At 52.5% G+C, this 15368-nt stretch overlaps 4 protein-coding genes across 4 annotated transcripts; all 4 read left to right on the top strand.

Annotated features, from left to right (window-relative positions):
* Positions 1 to 314: 314 nt before the first annotated feature.
* MYCGRDRAFT_92896 (uncharacterized protein) lies at positions 315 to 1331 on the top strand (the record flags this gene model as incomplete). The annotated part of the gene is made up of 2 exons (XM_003853161.1): positions 315 to 332; positions 384 to 1331. The coding sequence occupies 2 exons, from the start codon at positions 315 to 317 to the stop codon at positions 1329 to 1331; spliced, it is 966 nt and encodes a 321-aa protein (XP_003853209.1).
* A 529-nt stretch (positions 1332 to 1860) lies between these two features.
* Positions 1861 to 2903, top strand: MYCGRDRAFT_92895 (uncharacterized protein; the record flags this gene model as incomplete). Its single annotated transcript, XM_003853162.1, has 2 exons — positions 1861 to 1878; positions 1932 to 2903. 2 exons carry the CDS (start codon positions 1861 to 1863, stop codon positions 2901 to 2903), a joined length of 990 nt encoding a protein of 329 aa, XP_003853210.1.
* A 650-nt stretch (positions 2904 to 3553) lies between these two features.
* MYCGRDRAFT_92894 (uncharacterized protein) lies at positions 3554 to 6824 on the top strand (the record flags this gene model as incomplete). The annotated part of the gene is made up of 7 exons (XM_003853163.1): positions 3554 to 3568; positions 3621 to 3728; positions 3792 to 4073; positions 4464 to 4657; positions 4783 to 5002; positions 5062 to 5530; positions 6127 to 6824. 7 exons carry the CDS (start codon positions 3554 to 3556, stop codon positions 6822 to 6824), a joined length of 1986 nt encoding a protein of 661 aa, XP_003853211.1.
* Positions 6825 to 8611: 1787 nt separating this feature from the next.
* Positions 8612 to 14428, top strand: MYCGRDRAFT_92893 (uncharacterized protein; the record flags this gene model as incomplete). Its single annotated transcript, XM_003853164.1, has 11 exons — positions 8612 to 9072; positions 9400 to 9481; positions 9539 to 10078; positions 10296 to 10472; positions 10530 to 10974; positions 11150 to 11252; positions 11477 to 11555; positions 11611 to 12117; positions 12667 to 12699; positions 12759 to 12881; positions 14072 to 14428. 11 exons carry the CDS (start codon positions 8612 to 8614, stop codon positions 14426 to 14428), a joined length of 2907 nt encoding a protein of 968 aa, XP_003853212.1.
* Positions 14429 to 15368: the final 940 nt, after the last annotated feature.

The following is a 15368-nucleotide window of genomic DNA, read 5'->3' as shown; positions in this document are numbered from 1 at the left end:
GGAGTACGAGTGTTGAGATCAGCACTGAATAATCAGAGTTCTTCGAGATAGACGTGTGGAGCGGTGCTTGGCTATCGTAGTTCAGTACCTTCGGCCAAGACGCTATTCTCGCAATTGAAGCCAGTCTGTACTGTAACTTGACGTCCTCTCGTCTTCCTTCTCGTCACTGTGTCGTTCACGAAAAATATCCAGTCAATTCACGTCCACATTTAAGCTTTGGCGCTAACGTACGTGCGCAGGCACGTCTCGCTCTACGTCGCAACAACTTCGAACTTTCTTCCTCCCTTTACACCACACACAAATAGTTGTCAAACATGCCGTGGTCCCAGCTGGTAAGTCAACATTGCGCATTCGTAATCCGGCGATACTAATATGTTCCCCAGGTCGCCGCTGCTCGCAGCTGTTATCGAAATCTCATTCCATCTGTACCAGACGCGACCGTTCTGGATGCGCCAGATAGCCTCGTCCAGGTTGTATCTCCAGCACCAAAGACCTCCCGACCCGCCGTCAAGCGCAAGCGCAGTTCATTCGCCAGCGAGCGGTCAAAAGTCAGGGACAAGCTGGCTAGAAACCGCAGCCGATCGCACGACAAGTACCTTGCGCGACAAGCGCAACTGCACATGGAGTTCATCCTCAAGAATGGTACATCTCGGCTGCCGAAACTTCCGCTGCCAGATCCAGCCAACCAGCCATTTCGTCTCCTCGATCTCCCGGATGAGCTCTGGTCCAAGATTGGGAAGATGGTGATTGACGACATTCCCTCCCTTCATGTTGCGCTACCTCCACCACGATCCTACTTCACGACCGGCTCTCTGGTCTCGGCTTTGCTTCCCAATATCGACTACAACGTGGAAAGCTTCTACTACTACCACCACGAGCGCATCGACAATTCGACATACTTCATAGACAAACTCTCCGCTCCAGAATTCAAGACATCCGCGGTACTTCAGACCTGCTCTGCTCTTAGGAACGAGCTACGACTTTACTACTACAGCAGTAACAAGATCGGCGTGACTATGGGTCCCAGAGATGGCTACAACACCCCAGACGACAGGCATGTTGGAAACTACTTAAGAGCGATTGGAGCAGACGCTCGACGTCAGCTTGGAGCTTTTGAGGTTATTGGGGTCCCGCTTCGCCGCGGTATTGCTTCTCGGTGCATCGAGGAGAACCTATTCGGGCGTGGAGACTTGTTCGAACATGAAGGGTCATATCGTAATAAAGGGATCAGGTTTACGGTGGAGACTGATCGCAAGCCTTGCACCGACGATCATGGTGGAGCGGGCGATTGTGGATATGATACGATCAAGTGGAAGTTGCATTTTCAGTGATGACAATTGGCAGTTCAGCCAGAAGAATGAGTGCACGATGGATAAAGAGAAGACTTGGAACAAAGGCAGAACTGCGATGCATTAGTGGCCATCCAACAAAGACCAGACTTGCTGGCCTAGCGCATCTCGGAGGAGACAGTTCTGCCATGAGAGGTCATGCCGTTGGACAGGTGACGGTCGTGGCAGACGCAATGAAGAGTTGATCGTATCTCGATACAACGAGGCTTTGCTTCAACTAGGGGAACTGCAAATTTCCTTCAGCATTATGCTTCTGTAGAAACTATCTGCCTCTTGATCGTTTAGCAGTTCGAACACGGCACGAATTTCAATAGCGATCTTTCTTCTGATTTCTATTGTCTACTGAGAGAATAGAGAAGGTGAAGATGCATTCTCTTTTCGCATGTGACTGTATGCTTTGGAGAGTGAATACGATACTGATTGGAATTCTGGCGCTAATAAAAGAGCTTCAGACTTCCCTTCGAAGCAAGTTCGCGCTCTTACTTCTCCAATACACCAAAATATCAACAACATGGCGTTCTCGCAGCTGGTAAGTTCCAACATAGCGGACATATCTCGATGCTATGCTGACATCCTCTCCAGATCGCTGCTGCTCGCCGCTGGAAAGACTTCCTGACTTCACCAGCTCCGCCCGCACCCATGCCGAGACATGGAGGCGCAACAGACTTGGCGATCTCACACGCACATCCGCCTGTTACTCCTTCTTCAACACTCAAACGCAAGCGCAGCGCCACTCTCGGCGCGAGCTCCGATTCGGTGATCAAATTGGCGAAAAAAAGCATTCAACCAAGCAGCGACCATGTCGTCCATCAAACGCAGGAAATCTCCATCAGCCAAGTCCATGACACAGGCGGATCACCACGGCCTTCGTCATTATCATCGAGCAGCGACCTTGACTCGAAGTCGCCAAGAGACCGAAGTACACAAACCTCGGCGGAAGATGAATCCATCGACAACCAGCCTCAACCGTTCCGCCTTCTCGACTTGCCAGACGAGCTCTGGACCAAAATCGGCAAGATGGTCATTGACGATCTTCCTTCTTTGTCCATCAACCTGCCTCCGACAGCAAAGGAACTGAAGGCCGTCGGGACTGATGACACCTCGAAGGGCGTCGATGCTTCTTTAAAACAAGCGGACAAGACTGCTCAAGACATGGCCGCGTCGAAGTATTTCCACGATCGATTGCTCAAGTCGGGACACGGGGCTCCCGCAATCCTCCGAACATGTCACCAGCTGAGGAAAGAGCTGCGGTCCTACTATTACCACGCGAACCAAGTGCAAGTCACTATCGATCTTTGGACTTGCTACAACAAACTCATAATCAAGAACGTCGGTCAATACTTGAAAATGATCGGGCCAGAAGCTCGACGTCAGCTGAGAAGCTACGAGGTGCTTTCAGGAGAACCATTCCTGTCACATGAACCTACTCCCGAGCCGCCGGAGTTCGTCTTTGGTCCCGTGGAATACACGACCAAGCTTCATCGGGAGCCATGCCTCGAATGTGCACGCGAATGTGGCTATGACCTTGTTGGATGGAGTATCAAATTTCTGTGAAAGGTCAGTCCATCGTCATGGTTGCTAGCACAAAGCGACTGAGGAAGAGCATGGCGGGTCTCAGGGCTGAAGCGTGGAAAATCAGTTTGTGCGGGAAAGAGACAGCTATTGTAGCAGGGGAGTTACTCAACAAAGGGCGCACGAGTGGGATTTTTGTGATACCAGCGCTTCGAGAAGCAATACATGCGGAGGGGATCCAGCAAGTTGGGACTGCTGGATTACAATCGTGCTCTGGTTCCATGTGGGACAGCTCTTCCCAACAGCAGAACTCTCTTCCCATATCATGACGCCCTTATCTTACTTCTACAAGGCATTGTTTCTGTCCCAACCTTTCTATTTACTTGCGCCGGTGCGGCAGCAAGCAGCCTTCCACCGATGTGTGCTATGAGAAAAGTCGTATTAGCCTGACGGAGGACTCTTCACTCGAGGCCAACAGACTCTGTTGGGTACATAATAGAGTCTCTTTGCCGCTCTCCTTCCGCACGTTGCAATAGTGCGCTGCTCCTGAAGCATTCCGCTGGGCGAATATTAAGCTTTGGCGCTAGTCCACCCTAGCTTCCTTCACGTGCAGATCTACTTATGACAGCCAAATTCCTGGCTTCGACCTCACTTTCCACTTCATCTACATCAACGCTCGATCATCAACAGCCATGGCGCAAAGCGAGGTGAGTCATGACTCTACGCACTCGTGGTCAAGGCCTTGCTGATACATTTTAGCTGCCTGCTGTCGGCGATCAGCACGAGGCCGAGCAGTTTTCCTCAAACCTGCAGACTGCTCCTGTGATGATGGACAAAGAGCCCGCCAGTACCGAAGTCGGTAATCAAGTGCGTCTGAAATTCCCTCGGAGTAAGTGGATACTGACCATGTCACAGCCTCCAGTGATCCAGTCATCCGACGCCGTCCACGCCCCATTCCGCCTTCTCGACCTCAAAGACGAGTTGTGGGCAGAGATTGGCAGGCTTGTCATCGAGGATCTCCCGACGATCGAGTTGGACTCATGGGATTTCACTGATCCCGAATCTACCTCTATGGCATTAGCAGTGCCTGGCATTCTCCAGACCTGTTCTGCGCTCAGGAACGAGTTGCGCTCGGACTACTACAGAAGCAACAAGATCGAAGTACGGCTGTACAACAGTCCAGAAATTTATTGTCCAGAAGCACTCGACGACGTAAGGCTCCATTTACAGGCCATCGGGCCGGAAGCCCGTCGTCTGCTCACCGGATACTGCGTCGAAGACAGGGTCTGCGACATAGATGAGGAGGACTGGGAGCTTCTGGAACCACCGTACTGGTTACTCTGGGACATTAAGACGGAGATGGAGTTGGAGCGTGAGCATTCCTGCGGCGAAGACGAGGCGCAGTGGAAGATCAAATTCTTATGAAGGCTGAGTCGACCACAGACTCCGGCCAATCCCTCATCTGAGTTGTGAGCCTTTGGTCCGATCTTTGAGGCAGTGGAGAAGATTCAGTAACGTCGAACGCAACAAGTTCTCTCAGATAGCGCAACAAGCAGGACGGTGAAGTATACAGCGGAATGGCTTCTTGCAGACAAGTTGTAGACAGCATACTTTCTCGGAGACGAGCAGGAGGCGTCGGAGTTTGCGTATAACCTCTCTTCCGAACAAATACAGAATGCAGACCTTCCGATTCTCATCGTGCCACATCGCCACGTCTATGCGCCCCTCCCAAAGCTGCTGCTTCCATCCCCATCCTTATACTGCTCGCTCAAGCCCATTGAGGCGCAAGTCATGCTGTCAGATCTGCGCGGGACAACAGAAAAACCAGCCTTTCCATGTTCTTCACTCTTGACACCTTCAGCGTACTTACTCACGTGCTTGCCTTTCATCCAACTTCTTTCAAACCTTTACAAATTTTCAGGAGGCACGTCACCGTGCAGCGCGTGGTCGCTTTGTTGACAAACGAAATCCTTCACCTGGCTGCGCCTGTTCCTGCTCGTGAACGTCAACAACAACATTTTCGTTACTTCCACACCACGCTCGACTTCGCCATCTTCGCCATCTTCGCAGCATCGAGTCCACACTCGGAGTCTCTCAAATCCAGCTCCGCAAGGATGGCAGGACTGCACAGCAATAAAGAGGTAACTTCACCATCCTCTGCCGTCGTAATTCCATCTGCGCAGATACTAACAAGATGTAGTCTGCGCCTGTCTCGAAGCCCTCCTCTACTGCACCGCACGCTGCGCCCATCGACGATGAAGATCGAGAGCAGCCGTTCCGCCTCCTCGACCTCCCAGACGAGCTTTGGGTCAAGATTGGCAAGATGGTCATCGACGACTGGCGGCCCATTAAGCTTACGACCGCCGCGGATTTCGACCTTCTCAAACGCGTACCCGCCGCCAAAATGGATCCACCGCCAATTCTTCACACCTGCTCCGCTTTGAGGAACGAGCTCCGCCTGTACTACTATAGTAGTGACAAGACCGAGGTGATTGTCCGTCGTAGCTACATGGGTACAAGCGATGAGGATCTTTTCGGCCGCTACTTGGTGGCTATTGGACCAGAAGCGCGGCGTCAGCTTCGGTATCACTACATTCGAGGTCCGTCCATCCGTCGTTCGAGTCCGATAACGCAAGAGCCATCCGAGATGTGGAAGAGCTTGGGCATTGGTATGACTTGCGCACCTGAACGGACGCAGTGGCACGGAGGCCGAGATCATCTGCGTTGGAAGATCACGTTCCTTTGAAGGCTCTCCTCGGCCAGACTGTCGGGAAAAGGACAAGGGTGAATGATACCCGGTGGGAGGAACGATGCTGGTGATGAGCGTCCTTTTCAGGTCGGGATTCCGCTCTAAACCGCCAACGATGAGCTTTTGCGCTAGTTAGAGAAGCATCAGGGGCTGCTGACCGGAACATCTGACGCTGCATAGCGGATTTCAAAGCAGAACGTACGGCGCACATTCACGCAACAGCTGAAGTGGGAATGCGGTCTTCTTGGAGCAAGGCTGAAAATGCGCAATGCGTCCGCTCCAACTAGATCATTGCTTCCTTCTCGCAATCATCAATGATTTACGTCCATTTCCCACGTGGTGAGCTTCGATTGTTGGTAAACTGTGATTGACATTCACCAGTTCCTGCGTTCAGCTCCACTGCGCAAAGTTATCACGAGCTAAACCTTCTACCTGCGCATCGATAACCTTCCTTTCGCGTCGCCACTGGACTTTCGATACATCCTTCACCTCAACTCGAACTTCACTACCACGGAGAGCACAACGAACACGGCCCGATCATGCCAAACCAGTCCGAAGTCAACAGAACGACAACTTCACCTTTGCTTCCGCTGTCTGCGCATGCTAACGACCTGCAGCTCGCACCTGGCGATGGAACTCCATCAAGATCAGACCTCACGCTGCATGCCACGGACACGCAGCCATTCCGCCTCTTCGACTTGCCCGACGAGCTGTGGGTCAGGATTGGGAAAATGGTCGTGCAAGACACCAAAGCAATCAAGGTCGGCAGGATTACCCTCTGCAGCGGCAAGAAAGGTTGCGATGCCGGCCACGAGACCGGAGAGTGGCTCATTCCTAGCTGCGAGCTCACCCCTCCCGCGATACTTCAGACATGCAGTTGGCTCCGCAACGAGTTCCGCGGTGACTATTACCGGGACAAAGTTGCCGTGAGGGTGATATGGGACTTCGGCTGGGACTCCGGCAGGTCTGTGGACCTCTACTCCCTCCTCGGTCGCTACTTGCGCATGATCGGACCAGAGGCTCGCAGGCAGATCCAGGGAACGATGTCTGATGATGTGTGGCTCACGCCCAAGGCATCGACGCCGGAGCCGCAGTGGTGTCGATACGCTGACTGGGAAATCGAGATAATGCTAGAAGGACAGCGTACGGCTCAGCCAAGCGACCTGCGCGTCAACCCGGCTGACGAAATGTGGTACAAGATCAAGTTCATCTAGAAATTGGGGACCTCGGAACGGCAGCGCTTTCAGCTGTACGCGACTCCCAGCAAGAGCTTCTGGCATGACGGTAGCGCACATGGGAAGATAGGAACAAAGAAGTGGTAATCTTGTTCGGGCGGAGAGGGCAGCTAGTTTCAACAATGGTGCAATCCCGGGCAGATATAGATTGAGCAGCGCATTCGCACGTGAATTTCCAACTGAAGCTTCATCTCATACTCATACGACACGTGCCCGCTGAGCGCAATGAACCTCGTACTTTCCTCTCAGGCTTGTCGACGTTCTCCGACCTTCCATCCGCTTGCGTGACTCAACAAACAACAAAACTCTTCAGCACAGGCTGTGCAGCATCTTCCGGACCAAATCACAACTACGTTGCCGCTCTTGGTCCAGCAGACACGACTAGCAGCCTCTCGTGACTACCACAGACTCTTACACACCTCGTTTGGAGGTCATGGCAACGATAGCAAGCAGCGCAGTCAGTCAGACACTATTACACGAATGCTCACATTCCAACAGCTCGCAGACTTCCGAAAGACAGGCCTCACACGAAGAGCAGCAAGTATTTCGACTCTTCGACCTGCCGGACGAGCTTTGGATCAAGATTGGAGAGATGGCGATTGACAGTGAGGATACAACGGACATTGGTGAAATGGCCCAGGAGTGTTTCGATCCAATCTACGAGGAAGAGGGCCGTCAGATTCTTCTCCGGCATCCTGCAATTCTCTAGACTTGCTCCGCGCTCAGGAACGAACTCAGGCTGCGCTACTATCGCAACAATGTGTCCATAACGATGTACTCGGACTTTGAAGGTGCCCGGCAGAACAATTCCCTGCGGGCTGTCGGTGCGTATCTGCGATTGATTGGACTTGAGGCTCGACAGCAGATCAACACGAACTTGGGACAATACTTCCCGGACCACAACAAGGGGTTCCCAAGCCCAGTGGCTTGGCAAAGTCTTCATGAATGGGACATGGAATTGATGCTAGAGGTAAAGCGAGTTGAGCAGTGGCACGGGATAGACCATTGGGTGGTGTGGAAGGTCACCTTCATCTAATGATCAGAGCGCTGGAGCGCATGAGATTCTCGACATACGAAGGAGAACGTGCACGTGCGACACACATTCCCTGCGGGAGAGATCGGACAGCGCAACGCATTAGTCCCTCCCCACGGACCAGAGCCTGAAGACATGCACGAAGGATCGCAGAAAATGCAATTCTGAAGCAAGACGGCCGGAGTAGCGACAAGTCTGCTCGACAAGCTTAAAGTCTGCGCGAGCATATCACAGCCTGTTTGCGAGCGCTCCGAGCGCATGCGGAATAGCATACAGTTGGCATCAGGGATAAGCAGCTCTATTCCTCAATCTTCATCCGGCTTGGTGGAGCTCTCCTTTCTGCGCTTTCTCGAACCTGCGAGATATCCCAGGATACAGGTAAACAATTAGAGAGCAAACTTTGTAGCGACCTTTCCAATCCTACTTCCTCTCGTCCCCTTATTGAGAGTAACGATACCAGACACGACTCGCCTACACTACTGCAAGCCGACGGATTTGACAACATCGCAACATGCCATCGACCACTGACTTCCACGCCACGGAAGCGGAAGTCAACAACAACAGCAACAACGAATGCACTTCACCGGCAGCAGTAAGCGCGGACGGGCCACAACCTTCATCGTGCATCGCAAACTCCTCAAAGACGTCCGCCGACCTTGCCAAGACCGAAGCAGAACAGCAACCATTCCGCCTTCTCGACCTACCCGACGAGCTGTGAATTAAGATCGGCAACATGGTCATTGACGACATTCAGCCCAAGAACGTCGGTATCATCTGGATCTGCACCTCAGCGGCGGAAGCGAATCCGGACGACTTGCAACCTGAAGGTCCTGAGGAACATCCGGGCTACGAGCATTTCAGCTTCGACCTGGCACCACCAGCGATCCTTCAAACGTGCGTCTCCCTCAGGAAGGAGTTACGAAATAGCTACTATCACGACAAGATCTCAATCACAGTGAGAATGTGCTGGTGGGGTATGGATGAGAGCTATTTGCTCCTGGGACAGTACTTGCGAATGATGGGACAGGAAGCTCGCCGACAGATCAAAGCCGTGTCAGATGAGGGCTGGCACAAGAAGACAAATCCAGTGCCCGCGCCCAGATGGGAGCGCTTTCAGTCTTGGGAGGTCGAGATGATGCTAGTCCCTGTGGTCCGCGAAAATTGGGAAGCAGATCCTGGGTGCGACGAGATTTGGTACGAGATTACTTTCCTTTGAGGCTCAGATAGGCTCCTCGGTGATGGGTTCCGATGGTAAATACGATACCAGCATACCAGTACAGTGTATTGATAAAAGACCCAAACATCTCCATTGACATTCCATCGGTCCCACGGTACGACTTTTGTGACTCCTCGCTGAACCACAGCTCTTTCTCCCGGATCGAGTGCTAGAGGCGAACCTTACCATAAAGTTGAGCACGCACATCACATAAATCTACAGCGGTTCGCACCTGTCGAGATTGAATGCCTTTCTTCCTTACCACACGTCTGCAATTAATTCACCTTAGACCTTTACTGCTACAGTCCAGACACAAATCAAGACTACGAGTTAAACCAACACTCCATATCTCGCCATACGATGACTGGCGACATAGATACTCGCGAGGTGAGCATTGATCGAGACGTAGAAGACATCTGGACGTCAGTGACTAACGATTCGTAGAGTACAGCTCTGCTCCAAACCCCGGCGACTCCCTCGCCTTCCCTGGCCATAAGCACCGAAAGCCACCCTTGTTACCTCCTGGACCTGCCAGTCGAGCTCCTGATCACCATTGGACAGCTACTCATTGAAGATTTACCCATCATCAGAGTCAGCGATGTCACCATTCGACGTGCTAAGAAAGGACGCACTCAGAGTGGATACGCATCGCATACGTGGCTCGCAGAGGGCTTCAACCTCGCTCCGCCAGCATTACTCCAGACCTGCTCCGCCTTGAGGAACGAACTGAGAGCCGACTACTACCGCCAGAGAGTAACGATCAATCCTTATTCGCAAGGAGGTTCCAACAAAAACGATGACAGACTTGGGAGATACTTGCGCATGATCGGGCCCGAGGCGAGAAAAAGCATCCGAGTGTTTCCTTTTCTGACTTCCATGGGCGAGACGGAAGCACCGAGTGAGCCACCGCGGAAGGACTTCTCCCGTTGGGAGGTCGAGATGATGTTCGTTCCGAAGTGCTACCCGGAGCCAGGGAAGCGGGATGTATCGGGCAGAGACTACGGTCACATCTTCTGGGAGATCGAGTTCATTTGAGACCTAAGAGTGCCCGATTGGGAGAAGTGGAAGGACGCGAGGCATAGTAGCGGTATGCCCTCATCGGCGAAAGCACAAATAGCATTGAACTGAATATACCTTTCCTTCTTGCATGTGATCCTTTCCCGTGAATGTGCACGCGGAGCTTTGACATGTGAGTGAACAGGCTCAAAGCGAGGACGTCACCACGAAACGAACGTGCCTGGGCATGCAAGCCTTCATCGGGCCGCCCATTACTTTTAGTTTACAACTTTCGACCTTTCCTTCACATCTACGACTCCACCGGATATCGGCATCACCACCTGAGACGATGGAAGATAAGCAGAGTAGCTTGGACAGTGAGGTCAGCCTTCATGTACTGTTCATCATCTTGCGTCCAGATACTGATAAACCTACGCAGCCACCGCCGTTACATGTCGCAAGTCCCGAAGCACAGCCCTTCCGCCTTTTCGACCTACCAGACGAGCTGTGGGTGAGAATTGGAAAGATGGTCATTGACGACACACCCGCCATGAAAGTCAGCAAAGTCGTCACTCGTCCGACACTCGAGCCAAGCTCGCGGAACAAAAACTCCTCGAAAGAATACGGCATCGATCTCAACCCCCCAGCTATCTTGCAGACCTGCTCGGCGCTCAGACGAGAGCTTAGAGCAGAGTATTACCGGCACAAGGTAACCCTTGCCACGTCTGTGAATTACAAGCATGGGTCGAACTCGCTCTCAGCGATCAGCAAGCTGGGTCAGTGGCTGCTCATAATCGGCCCTGAGGCTCGGCAAGAAGTTCAGGGAATTTACCACGGCGACTTTGCAAGGAGAGGAGTCGCAATACTCGCAGCTCCAGGGTGTGGTGCGTCTAAGTGGGGAATGGGTCGCTGGGAGTTTGAGATGATGTTGACGCCGAAGCGTTATCCACCAGCAGCAGGATCTGAGACTTCAGACTGGGTCCATTGGGAGATCAAGTTTCTTTGACGACCTACTTCGTCATTTCTACTCGTCACTGCGGTCTGATGAGAACGCTGAAGCCAGAGGGTTGTTGGAATCTCGAGCGAGAGGACAGGACTGGAAGCTTTGCGAATCAGCATACGAAAGCTCGGTGTACAAGCGCAAACATGTATCAGAGAGTGAGTAAGTAGCAGTAGCCCTCAGAAGGCCAGGATGACACTCTAGCACTTCGAATACTCCATCAAGCTCAGCCCTCGTAAATTTCCGTATCCAAAATCTCGAACCTGAAATAAACTTTGACATGTGATCACGCGAGTACGTCACCGCGCAGCAAAGCCGGCTTGACAAACAAAACTCCGGGACCACCTATCACTTCATCTCCTCTGACTTGCCACGGTCAACTTCAGCTATACCTTCACACAACGACATCTCTACTCGATCTCTGCATCGGCATCCGCAGCGATGGTAGACAAGGAAAGCAGCGAGGTGCGTGTTAACCATACTCCACGATCGCACTCTCAATGGCTAACAGGTTAAACAGCACCCAACTCTGCGCAAGCTTCCGCCGATTCCACTACCCCCAGCGCAGCCTTTCCGCCTCATGGATCTGCCGGATGAGCTTTGGGTCCGGATTGGCAAGATGGTCATCGAAGATTCGGCCGCTATCCAAGTCGGTCACATCGAGAGGGACAGGAACGTGGTCTTGGGACTCAAAGACGGCGAAGGTCAAAGACCGAACGGATGGATGTACAGCTCTGAACTCACTCCACCTGCGATTCTTCAGACGTGCGCAGCTCTGAGGAAAGAACTGCGAGGGGAGTACTACCGTGCCAAGATCACAATATCGGTGAAACGACGCCCGACAAATAGCACATCGGTGGAAGGACGGCGAGCGATCGGTCAGTATCTACGCATGATTGGACCACATGCTCGGAAGATGATTCAGGCAACCCATTCGGGCTTCATGGTGATGAAGGCGCAGGAGAAATTGGGAAAGCCACCGGCTCAGGCATTGAGCGGCTGGGAGGTGGAGATGATGTGGACATCTGTGCGTGAACCATACTGGCACCAGGATCTGGATATGGTCGAATGGCAGGTCAAGTTTCTCTGAAGCCGTTCGTCGAGTTCGGGGCGCCGAGGTGGAAGTGCCCACGAGTCTGTGCAGTGTGCGATGCAGACCTTGAGAAGACGGAAAGAGGATACCGGGTTCACCAGGCTGATAGAAATGTGAAGCCAGGCGCAGACCTTGCAAAGCTCGAGAGCAGCAGAAACAGCAACTGCTGCTCCATATCGAGAGCAGGTACTGCGGAGGATGCGGCGTACGGTCACTAGATAGTCGAATGAGAACTGGCAGACGTTTGATCTTCCTCTCAAGCTCGATGCTGTCCAACTCCGTGAAAAATCGTATTCCTTACCTTGATAAGTAGGCCAGCTCTGACCCCAAAATCGTCACCCTGCGCATTCACTCGACGATGAGCGAGAACTTTAGCGCTAGTCACCGGCGGCTACTTGTGCAGCTCCATTTTTAAGCTCCACTCTTCAACCTTCGACTCCTCACCAACGTCAACTTCACCATCCACTAGACTCTACATCAAAGCATACAGCGATGGAGACCAAGAACAATGCAGAGGTATGAGCACCACGGACGATTCCAGCACGGTCTCTCGAGTAGCAACTAACATGTCACAGCTCGTGCGTAAGCAAATCCCGCAGAATACTTCGCAGACCAAGATGGACTCCTTAGCTGCTGAAACATCCCCCTTTCGTCTGTTCGACCTACCGCCCGAGCTCTGGGTGCGCATCGGCAAGATGGTAATTGACGACCTGCCGGCCCTCACGCTGGGTAGCATCAACTTTCGCAGCGAATGAATTGCGCCCTTCCAAGTTGGAATGCCCACAGAATGGGGCTTGATCAGCTCCGAACTCAGACCACCAGCGATCCTCCAAACCTGCTCGGCGCTACGACATGAGCTCAGAAATGGATACTACCAGAGTAAGATATGCGTAATGGTACCGTTATGGCTGTCAAGCGAAAGGGTCTTCCGACTTGGCCAGTATCTGCGCATGATCGGACCAGAGGCTCGACGACAAGTACAGACACGCAACGTAAGATGCTCAGGCCAGGGGTCCGAGGGGCTGTACGACATGACTTGGTGGGAAACAGTGAGCAATGCAAGCTGGGACTTCGAGATGATGGTTACACAGAAGCGTCTTCCAGACCAGAGGATGCCCGGCGCAGTCCGGGCTCATTTCGACTGGCACATCAAGTTCCTTTAGATCCAGCCGTTCCTCCTTCAAGCGGCCTCATTGCATCACAAGGGCACATCTGCAGCATGGAATGTGTGGATCCTTGTCTTATCTATGCTTCTGGGCATGACGGGACAGCAATATGACCCAAGACAACAGGCTTGTTCGCTCAATGCAGCGAGGAGACGAACAGACAAGCGAATGGCACTACAGAACAAAGAGCAGCATACAAGCGCGATTGGGAGGCAGCGATAACTTATCCTTATGTGCTTGCTTTCTGCGCTACACGGCGAACAAAGGGCAGCGGACAGGAGTGAAGCGCAACAAAGGCGCGCAAGTTACGGAAGACAGGAGTGAACTTCAAGCCTGAACAGCAGTATTCAGGGGTAATTGTTTCCTTTTAAGCAGATTCTTCATCATGGCAGCGCATAGCGAATGAGACTCTCTAGCAGCGCCAGAGAGAAAGTTTTTCTGTGCATTCCACAACTCCCACCGCATAACTCAAAGTTCGTGAATTCTCGCAACTGTGACCGGCCTAAACAAGCTTCAGCATGTGATGAAGCTAGCACGTCACTACGGAGTACATTCACCTGACGGTAAACTAAAGTTCTGCGTTCAGCCAGCTCCGTGGAGTCCTTTCTCGATCAACTCCACCTCTGCCAACAACCTCCACTTCCACCGCAAACATGTCCAACTTCACCGTCGACGGCGGCTTACACTTCGAGGATATGGAAGACACAGAACGCATCTCGTAGCAAGAACTGAACTTCGCAGTCGCCTCGAGAGTAAGCATGACAAGCTCTCGCGGCAAGCTTCCGCCTTCACTTGCTACCAAGTCGCAGCCTTTAGAGAATTACGACAACTCGCCAGAATCGTCAAACGTCGTGACTGTGTCTCAGCAAGCGCAGCAGCCCTTCCGCCTCTTCAATCTGCCAGACGAGCTTTGGGTGCGCATCGGAAAGATGGCTATCGAGGACATGTCCCCCAACCTCCTCCCTGGCGGCGAAAGACCAAATACACCCGCCATTCTCCAGACCTGCTCAGCTCTCAGGAGGAAACTGCGACTGGTATACTTCGCGACGAAGATCAAGATCTCCCTGCTCGAGAGTTAGTACTATTCCCGCGAGATTGAACCTTTGGGTGACTATTTCGAAGCGATCGGTCCTCTGGCGGTAGGAAAGATTGAAGCTACCTACAGAAGCGACTGGTAGGACAAGGACTGATTTTCGGTCAAGCACGAAGCAGCGTACATGCGCAAAGCGCAGACGAACCTGGACACATGGGGGTTTTGGGTTGGATACGACATCGAGGTCTCATCGAAGCGGGTCAAATTTCTCTTGGACCTGTTCGTCATCCCGTGTGAGCAATTGTTCTTGGAGGTATCGTTCGTGGGGTCTCCCCACAAGGATAGCGTGCGTAGGGGACCTGCCTTCCAAGGCAGCTCGTGGTCGGGGATTTTCGGTACATGAAGGGTTGGGAGAATGTTTCAGGGGCGGAAGCGGTTGTGGTATTGACGAAGACTTCAAGTTAGCGCCCCTGGATCGGAGATCAAGGGAGCGAACACTGCACCGCATTATCGTCATGAAAAAGGTCAATGGAGCCCTGGAAATGTCATGTCGAGCCAGGAACTGATGCATTTTGTACTGCTGTATGCTCGAGAAATCCGCTTCTGATTATGGCTCCTGGAGCAAAGCAATCCCACATCCCATAGCTTGAACAAATTCCCGACCTTGACTTCGTCGTGCGTCTGTTTCAGCGTCGATTATACCTCAACTGCCTGTTCTCCGTACTCTGTCATCGTGGCATATCCTCGCAGGTACTGATTGACTACTTGTTGCTCCCGAGCTGCTGCCATACTTCAGCACGTGCGTTCTTCACATAACGGATTTTTAAGGTTTCGCGCTAGTGGGTCCGGCATGCGGTTATGAGCCTTCCAGGACTTGCCACAAATTTGTTTAGCCGACATCCTCTAACAATCTTTATTCTCTCATCAACACCACCTGCCACATCCTGCGCCACCTGACGCATCTCGTCCCCCTGACTGCACGGAAC

The sequence above is a fragment of the Zymoseptoria tritici genome, chromosome 4, assembly GCF_000219625.1.
Source record: "Zymoseptoria tritici IPO323 chromosome 4, whole genome shotgun sequence".
NCBI classification, from domain to species: Eukaryota; Fungi; Ascomycota; class Dothideomycetes; order Mycosphaerellales; family Mycosphaerellaceae; genus Zymoseptoria; species Zymoseptoria tritici.
The sequence above is the reverse complement of the archived record's forward strand: the minus strand, read 5'-3'. Positions and strand labels throughout refer to the sequence as shown.